General features: G+C 31.1%; 1 protein-coding gene across 1 annotated transcript; it reads left to right on the top strand.

The window, feature by feature from the left end:
• The first annotated feature begins 269 nt into the window (after nt 1-269).
• Nucleotides 270-1,549, top strand: LOC139875743 (uncharacterized). The gene is made up of 4 exons (XM_071863049.1): nt 270-362; nt 451-534; nt 928-1,248; nt 1,328-1,549. Exons 1-4 carry the CDS (start codon nt 270-272, stop codon nt 1,547-1,549), a joined length of 720 nt encoding a protein of 239 aa, XP_071719150.1.
• Nucleotides 1,550-10,501: the final 8,952 nt, after the last annotated feature.

The raw sequence follows: 10,501 nt of genomic DNA on the forward strand, positions 1-10,501 counted from the left end.
CTAATTTGTGGATACTCCAATCATATGGGCGCAAGATGAAAAATTGGAGGTCGAGAGTTAAGGAATGTTACTTTGACCCGTCTAAACAAATGGAGGAGCTATTAAAGTCACCACCTCTACAACTAACCAAAAGACACTGGAGAAAACTTCTTGAATATTAGACCAGAGATGATGTAATGGTATGATATATTCTTACACTTTCATGTAGATAGACTAACCATCGTGATTTGATCTCCTCGAATACCGACCACTCTTTTCTTGTTCAGGAGATGATCGGAAAAAACAAAGACAATAGGGCTAAAAAGAAGTTGTCACAAATGATGGGGAAAAAAAGTTTTGCAAGAATTCGTGATGAACTGAAGGTAATATATCATGGGGGAGTTATTTATATAGTACGTATAGCTTTTTAATATACATCGTTAATAGTTACCTCGGTTTTACTCATTGTAGGTGAAGTTGGGAAGAGAGCCAACTAGGGTGGATATGTTTAAGGAATGTTACAAAATCGGTGAAGGTGAAGCTGCTCGTGTCTTTGTAAGTAATTTTACAAAAGCAGATCAAATATATCCTACACATGATATCAGTAGATGTATATTTATATATATGTTAATCACCATAAACCACTTGTTAGGTTTTTATTTCATTTGAAGTATACTTTTAGGTCAGAGATAAAAGAAAATAACTATTAACCATATCTGTAATTTAATTAGTTACAAGGGTAAGCATTGCATATATTGTGATTGGGCTATACTGTGATTGTGCATTGCATATATCGAATATCAGAGTAGAATTATAATATGATAATTATCCTTTATATAGCTCACAAATTAGTTGGCAATTTTCCATGTATATCGATGCCATCTCCTGTATATATACTGGTCATATTATTGAATCAAATATCAACGATTTACTATCTCTTTTATGCAGGAAAAAATGAAAGACCTAACCGACAAACTCGGTGATGGTGCAACTGATGCACCTGGACCAGATGATGTTTTTGCCACGGTAATGGGTAATGCTAAAAATGGTACTGTAGAAATGTACGGACTTGGTGTTCGCGCCAATCATTTGTGGGGTGCAGGACCTAGTCGATTAGCTATTAGAAAAGCAAATGCTCAGCTGATGTCTAGAAATGCACAACTTGAAGAAGAAAATGCAAGGTTAAAAGCCGAGAATAACAATGGTCCGGGTGCTCAGAATGATGGTTCGCGTGTTCATGCTAATGGTTCGGGTGATCACCATTTATGGGTATGTTTCAATTTAATAGCTTACTGTTTTTTCTACCCTTTTAGCGTTCATAAATGTTTTTTTGACAACTAAATTTTAGGTCGATAAGGAAGTTTATGTAAAAAACCTTACAAACTTCGAGAAGGTAGCAATAGGAAGGTTGAGGAGCGTTGATCCAAATACGGTTCTTAATGGAACAGAACTTGGACATGGTTGGTGTGAGGTTCATGTTCAGGTGGCCATTAAAAAAGATGAAGCTTTGTTTAGGCCATATGATTATTTGAAATGCATTCATGACGTCACTGTTATGTCTATTGCTTGACCTGCTCAGTTAATCGAGGTATGTCCTTGTTAAATTTGTAATAATTAAGATTAATTTTTATAATGTGCACCTTTATGCTTATACATGGATGATTTAATTTGTAGTTGGTACGTGAGGATTGATCAAGATTGGATGGTGAAGGGTTGAAGAGTTTTTGTGTTTGTTAATGTGAGCCGGTTTATTAATGAATGTTTGTGTTTGAAACAATTTGTTGATACGATGTATGTGTTGGTGTGTTTGAAACAATGATTTGTCTTGTCGTGATTTTATTATTATTGAAACAATATAACTTACAGTAAATGTAATCATGTGGTGATCAATATTATAATTTATATTTAATATTTGTTTTGTAATTTAAAAATTTAAAATTATTGTAATTGCAATGAATAATAAATTGATGCATTCAAAAGAAAACTGGATCCGAACAGGGCCCAAAAGGCCTAAATATCTGAAGCAGGCCCGAAAGGCCCAGTAAGCTTAAACGTGGCGACAAGCCCAATTAGCATAACCGGGCACAAAAGGCCCAATTATCTGAACTGGCTTGTAAAGGCCCAATTACCATAACCTGGCCCAACTAATTATTTGAACTGGCTTGGAAAGGCCCAATTAACATAACCTGGCCCAAAAGGCCCAAATATCTGAACTGGCCTGGAAAGGCCCAATTTTCTGAACTGGCCTGGAAAGGCCCAATTACTATAACCCAGCCCAAAATCCGAAATGGACCCGAATACTCGAACCGGATATTCGAAACCCATATGACTTGTTAGGACACTTTTTTGTGGTACTAAGTTAACATATAGTTATATTAGGACCCTTTTTTGAGGTACTAAACTACTATATTTTTATAATAGGACCTTTTTTTGGGTACTTACATAATTTTTATATATATTAGGACCCCTTTTTGTGGTACTAAACTACTAAATGTATATTAGGACCCTTTTTTTATGGTACTAAACTACTATATTTTTATAATAGGACCCTTTTTTGGGTACTTATATAATTTACAATTATTTTAGGACGCCTTTATTGGTACTAACATAGTTTCTCATTATATTAGTACACTTTTTTGGGGTTCTAATATGATCTAACATACAAATTTAGGCATCATAGGACCCTTTTGTGCGTCACAAAGTATTATAAAGTGTCCTAAAAGGCCCATTCTTAGGACCCTTTCGATGTTGTTTATAGGACTCAAATAAAAGGTCCTATAAGCGTTAGGACCCTTTTCGGTTAATACGACCGCTGTTGTTACGTCATGCATTTTGGGGGTTCTATCAGGCAAAGGGTCCTAAGAATGGGCCTTTTAGGACCCTTATGGGGGTCCTAAGAATGCAGTTTTCTTGTAGTGCGTATATATATATATATATATATATATATATATATATATATATATATATATATATATATATATATATATATATATCCCTTCGTTGACAACCTCTCATTTGTTCGACTACTCGCGGGGCCTGCTGCGTTTAAAGAAGCTCCACCCGGGAAAAGAGTGGAAAACAGCTTTGATATGATAACGAAGAGGTCGCATTGAGATCTTCTATCCAAGGATCTTATGAGATTAATATTTACATAAATTAAACCATACCAACATGATAAGCAATCCAAATTGTTGAGACTTATGTTTTTTAAAAGAGTTTTACACAACGTTTGACCGTCCAATATGACCGATGATATCACGAACTATATAACATACGATAATTATACGTTTGTGTATATATATGTATTTATATATATTTAACATGATCTAAGGATGGTTTAACATCTCATTGTGTACTAATGACAATGAGTTATAAGTATATTTTGAAACTACTAACTTAAGTTTTCAAAACGATAACTATACGTAACATTCTTTGATATATATACTTATAATCTATAATGCTTATACATGTATCGTATATATAATGTATTTAATCACTTTTTAAGGACTTAAATACATAAAACAATATAAGTATATTCACAAAAGATAGCTATATTTGAATTCTCGTTCCGTTTCCTCAAGATTTCTATACGTATATCTAGGGTATATGTACCCCTATCATACCCAGCTTCTATACGTATTTACTATTGGTATATACACATCAAATCAACATCCTAATCAACATTATTACTACCCTAGATATGAGGTAACTAGGATTTGTCAAGTAGTATGAATTATTTTTCATGACCCGTCCTAATCCATCTGGACGAAGTCCATATCGATTACAAACGATTCACAATAGTTCATTACATCGCGGGGTACTTGACCTCTATATGATACATTTTACAAACATTGTATTCATTTTTGAAAAGACAATTTTTCATTACATCGAAAGTTGACGGCATGCATACTATATCATAATATATCCAACTATAATCGACTTAATAATAATCTTGATGAACTCGATGACTCGAATGCAACGTCTTTTGAAATATGTCATGAATGACTCCAAGTAATATCTCTAATATGAGCAAATGCACAGCGGAAGATTTCTTTCATACCTGAGAATAAACATGCTTTCAAGTGTCAACCAAAAGGGTGGTGAGTTCATTAGTTTATCATAAAATCATTTCTATCATTTTAATATACCACAAGATTTTCAGTTCTCATAAATATACGTCCCATGTATAGAGACAAAAAATATCATTCATATGGATTGAACACCTGGTAACCGACATTAACAAGATGCATATATAAGAATATCCCCATCATTCCGGGATCCTCCTTCAGACATGATATAAATTTCGAAGTACTAAAGCATCCGGTACTTTGGATGGGGTTTGTTAGGCCCAATAGATCTATCTTTAGGATTCGCGTCAATTAGGGTGTCTGTTCCCTAATTCTTAGATTACCAGACTTAATAAAAAAGGGGCATATTCGATTTCGATAATTCAACCATAGAATGTAGTTTCGATTACTTGTGTCTATTTCATCAAACATTTATAAAAATTGCGCATGTATTCTCAGTCCCAAAAATATATATTGCAAAAGCATTTAAAAAGCGATTAATGAAACTCACCATACTGTATTTTGTAGTAAAAATACATATGACGTCATTGAGCAAGTAAATGGTTGGGCTCGGATTCACGAACCTATATCATTTATATATATATTAACACATATAATAACATTCAAACAAGTTTTATATATTAATATTAATATATATTATAATTTGTATGTTATATTAATAAATAGTTTAATTATACCTATTCTATATATTTTAGATAATTATATATATGGTTATATTAGAACTTATTTATCTATTATTTATAACTTAATTAATATTTTATAATAATAACATTTTAGTTAAATCAATATGTAATATTAGTATAGTTAGGATATATGTAAAAATATATTTTTATATAAATTCCATTTGTTTATTATAATATTACTAAAATAATGATAATAATAATAATAATGATAAAATAAGGATAATTCTAACTCTAATGATAATAATGATAATAATAATATCGCTACTTAATGATATTACTAGTAATGATAATAATATTAGTAATAATAATAATAATAATAATAATAATAATAATAAAAATAATAATAATAGTAACAATAAGAAATAAACTACCTCAAAGAATAGTCTAAAAAAAATACACCACTGCCGTGGCTCGAACCCGCGACCTCTCGAAATACAATCAACAACCTTAACCAACCATTTGTAACTCTTTTTCCTAAATATGTCATGCCCGAATTTATTTAACCCTTTTCTTTTTGTTTTTCAGCCCAACCAGAATTTGGCCCAACATAAAACCTGCGACCCAATTAGAACTGAATTATATCAGTCCACATACGTGATCCAGTAGCCCAATGTAATTCTTATTCTTGTTACTAGTTTCATCGGAGAAAAAAAATAATAATTAGGTCTTCAGTTGTCATCAGCACGTTCGTAATCATCATCAGTCTTCATTATCATTATTTTTTAGGTATTACCACACTCTTCGTGATCACCCATCACCAAATAATTAGGTCTTCAATGGTGGTTATGGTGGTAGGTCATCGTGATGTAATAGCAAGAAGAAATAGCGAAAATCAACATGATCCTTCATTCAAGTCGTTTAACCAACGTAGAACCCACATCCCAAACCCCTTTTTCAAACCGGGTTCCTAAACTATCGATCAAGCACTTTTTCTTTAAATGATAAATTATTGCTCAACAATATTCGGTCCTTTCCTTTTCTATAATTAGTTACGCATAAGACAAGTATAAGATAAATATATATATCTTTAGGCGATTAAATATCCCTCTAACACAGCACACTGTCGGCCACATTATTTGATTCTAGCCCCACACACTCAACTTGTTTCAAAGGTTGATTATGTGGTGTATTTTAACATTCAAAACATCTTTCATCATCATATATGTAATCACGAGATATAGATAACGTTTTTCCTTTATCATATCCTCATAAACTTTGAAATAGAAAAATGAGCAGTAGCAAATGAATTTAACAATATCAATGGTGGTTTTTGTGGTGTTTAAGGATGGTTTGAGTGGTGGTGGTTTTAGTTTGAGGTGATGATTTAATGGTAGTTTTTGGTGGTTTAGCGATTGTAAACATGAATATTAACAGGCACTGTATCAGCGAGCTAAACAGGAGAGAAACTGCAGTAGCAACGATCAATCATTAGAAGCTGTTAGTTGATTGTTTTGGGTGGTATTCGAATAGATGGAAACATAACCCAGTTCGTTGAGGTAATGGTTTGCATGGCGTGTTGTTTAGAGGATTTAAGGAGGTAGTAATGGTGACGGTTTGTTGTTTAATTTGATGAAGATAATAAGATTGATGATTGGTGATATGGTAATGGTTGATAGTTACGATCAAGGGTGGTGTTATGGTTCATTTATGAACCAAACAATAAACAGATTCGATAGTAATATTGTTGCTATCGATAGTGCAACAGGGAGCATGTTTGTATAATCGTGGGTTGATGTTGTCGATGGTTGTGGTACCCGAGAGTGATGATGGTTGATCATAGAAGCCAATCTCTCTCCCGCATATATATATAGATTTATAGATAGATATATATATTGATATAAAATATAGATATATATTAATATTAATGTATAATATAATAATAAATATAGCATAATAATACTAATGATAATGGAATGGTTTGAAAAGGAAACAAAAAAAAAAAATATATCCGATGTGTTTTGTTGTTTGCCACCAAAACCTATTTTAACAATACTTTATCAAAAAGTTGTATTATTCCGAATAAATTGAATACGTTTATGTTATATCTATATTATTACACGTACCAATTAGTTAATTGAAAGAAAGCAAAAAGAACAATGTAGTGAAAAGTGTAAGGAATAGTATAGCAGCCATAGGTTTGTCCTACTATCGTTTTACGGAGTATTAGATCGTGTCCAATGCTAAACAATTAAAATACAAAAGTGCTTCTAAAAGTCCCAAATTTTAAGTTAAGTCCATTTATATATTTTGATCAATAAATGTTTGAAACCTGATCAAAAAGGATGCGCTACTATTTATTTTTAATTCCAAGTAATCTGTACGGAGTATTAAAATTCATCTCATCAATGTAATTTTTTTTAATAAATCTAAACTTTACATAACTTAATTATGGACCAATATTTAATTCCAACTTCTCATAAGTTCGAGTCTTAAGCTTGTTTAATATCGTTCATAAGAACTGACCTGTCATTCGAGCTCGATCTCAACTAAAATTTAAATATTTTTAAAATTAATAAAATGGATTCTAAATATATTTTTAATAAAGCTAAAATTGATACAACCTATTTTCGGATCATCGTTTATTCTAAAATCACGTAAGTTCAAATTTAACTTGCTTATATGACCATCGAGTAATGAACGAGTGCTACTATCGTTTACTAAATGAATTCGAAATCAAATACATATATTCAATACACTTTATATATATATATATATATATATATATATATATATATATATATATATATATAGATTTATTTTAATAATAAATTTTATTATATCTTATATTATTTTATTTTACAAAAATTAATTCTAATATCTAAATAATATAATATTTTAAATTATATTTCGAATTAATATATATATATATTTATATTTTCAAATATATATGTATCTATTTATAAATAGTTGTTCGTGAATCGTCGAGAACAGTCGAAGGGTAACAGTCTACATGAAAATAGTTTACAAATTTTAATATTCAATATTACAGACTTTGCTTATCGTGTCGAAACCATATAAAGATTAAGTTTAAATTTGGTTGGAAATTCTCGGGTCGTCACAGTACCTACCCGTTAAAGAAATTTCGTCCCGAAATTTGAGTGAGGTGGTCATGGCTAATAATAAAAATATTTTCATTATGAATATAAGTTGATAAATAGAGTTTTATCATCATTGAGTAATACGAATAAAACAATTCGATTATTCGAAGAGTACAAATGAATCTATCACTAAATAGTGAAATAAGAAAGACATGTTTCGTCATAACTTTTGACTAGTCAAGGTTGAATTCCGGAATTCAAGGGATTTAAAGAAAATCTTTGAAATCTAAAAGGTTTGATTCTTCGGCGAATAAGAAAATTAAGATTTCTATAATTAAATACGGTGATCTGCCTCGATTACTCTGTCTGGTATTTCCGTTATAAATTAAACTTTTTTTTTTTTTTCGTTCCATTATTTTCACCATTCCTATACTTTCTTTCTTAGTTCATACATCCATAAGATTGTGAAAATGCTTAACTCAATTCTAATCCTTGATATTTTCCTAAATATCCTTTCTGTCATTCTTCCTTTCAATCTTTCACCAGAAGAATCTATTTACTTCTACCATTACCTTGGGGTGATACTATTCTTAATTATACCGTGCCTTTATATTGCTATTCATATTAATATCTACGATTTGTAACCTCCGTGTTGTTATTGGGCTTTATATTTTCTCTTATATTTCGGAGCTCTTTGCCTTTTTATTATCCTCTCGACCTCTAGTAAAGCGAGTAACGGTACAGAATTCATAAGTATGGAGGTTCGAATGAACTTAATGTTCTAACCAAAAAAGAACGAAATCGTACGATTTGATTTGTCAAATTATTAGAATCATTGAGAATAGAACTATCAAGAATATACTTTCTTGATATGTTTAGAAGTTAAACAGAATGAAAGAGTCATGTAACATGGCACATGATGACGTTATGATCTGTGAATCATCATGTCCCATTAGAAACTCAGCATGACTTACTGTAATATAATCACGTTGATCAAGTGTCATTATATTATACTAACTCATGCATCAGTTCCCAACATTACTTAAATAACATTCATAATTTAAGCTCGAAAGTTTACAGAATATAGAAACTAACAGTTTCTATATGATGTAACACTGATAGCACTAATAGATTAATGATTCAGATAAGAATAGTTATGAAAATATCTTCAAAAATATGGAGGATATTTATAATGAAAGATACGATGATATCTTGGAATTTCTATTATCGAAGGATGGTGAAGAAAATTTGTCCGCAAGAGTTTGGAGTCAGAAGCAAGGTATTCGCTAAAGATTTCATCAGAAACAGAATCATCCGAATTCTTAATGTACAAGTTTAGTCCTTGTGATTTGTTCAGAGACTCATTCGTAGTTTGCTCAATCAGTTTTTCAGTTTCAAACTTTTTCTGAGCTTTGCCAACATACATTTCTTTATCATCAACTTTTGGCTATTGAGGTCATTTACAGTTTTTGTTGCTTCATTCAACTTTTCAAAATTCAGAGTATTAATTCGCAGACTGGGTGATTTTCAGAATTTCAGAAGGGAAGATCATAGTTCTAAGCGATGAATGTTATATGGATACATATAACTGTTGATGTGGAAACATTGCGAGACTCACAATACAGATTTGCCGATTCCCGATAATTGGTATGGCAATTCTTGTTACAAGATGCGGAGGAGTACATGATGAGACTTCAAAAGATAAATATAGTGATTTGTCGGAGGGATTTAAACCAAGGAGCGATGAGGTTGCTGGTACATCTGCTGGTAATATGATGGAATATAAAAGGTTCCCCGGTAATAATAAAAGAGCACGCATATATATCAAGGTTATAATAAGGTTAATCCAAATGAAAAGTCGAAGTTGACTTGTTGGAGCTGTGACAAAATTGGCTAATTTGAAAGGGATTGCAAAGTTATTTTCGGTAATAACAATGCCAAAGGAGCTAGCACAAATATGTGTTAAACATTTACTCAGGTTTTGAGTGTTTTCAGATGCATAACTATATGCATAAGTTCTTCCTTTCGTAGATGAAGTGTTGTTGGTTCATCCTCTCGATTGAGGTGTTTTCAAGGATCATGATAGATTTGAACGCAGAATGGAATTGTCAAGATACAAATGAGGTTTAAGATGAAATCAAGTGGCAAACTTGAAGAATTGTTTAGTTTCATATGTTATAATCAATATTTTAATTCATTTTAATTATCCAATCTTGGTAGTCCCCAGTTAGCAGTCCACAGTCACTAACTCAATAATTCATATATAGTTTAATATACAATATTCGAATTAATTAATACGTATCGTGACCCATGTACATGTCTCAGACTCGATCACAACTCAAATTATATATATTATTATAGAATCAACCTCAACCCTGTATAGAGAACTCGATCATTACTGCATATAGAGTGTATGTGGTTATTCTAAATAATATATATAGATGCGTTGACATGATATGTCAAAACCTTGTATACGTATCCCGATATTTAAAGTGCGTAAAATAAATAACAGAAATTAAATGACGATAAATAAAGTGCGTAAAGTAAATAGCAGAAATTAAATGACGATAAATAAAATTGCGATAAATAAACTGCGATAAATAAAATGTAATAAGGAATTAACAGTTAGCTAGGAACAGTTAGCGTGAATTCTTAACAAAATTCTTCTCATAGTTAAATTGTTTCTTTCTAACAAATTTTATTTTGTCCAATG

This window comes from Rutidosis leptorrhynchoides, chromosome 11, assembly GCF_046630445.1.
Source record: "Rutidosis leptorrhynchoides isolate AG116_Rl617_1_P2 chromosome 11, CSIRO_AGI_Rlap_v1, whole genome shotgun sequence".
NCBI lineage: Eukaryota > Viridiplantae > Streptophyta > Magnoliopsida > Asterales > Asteraceae > Rutidosis > Rutidosis leptorrhynchoides.

Bases quoted from the DNA above. Each gene is read 5' to 3' on its own strand.
- LOC139875743 (XM_071863049.1), top strand. From the start codon at position 270: ATGATCGGAAAAAACAAAGACAATAGGGCTAAAAAGAAGTTGTCACAA. The intron at 535-927 runs GTAAGTAATTTT...TCTTTTATGCAG, and splicing joins GTGAAGCTGCTCGTGTCTTT to GAAAAAATGAAAGACCTAAC. The intron at 1,249-1,327 runs GTATGTTTCAAT...ACTAAATTTTAG, and splicing joins CGGGTGATCACCATTTATGG to GTCGATAAGGAAGTTTATGT.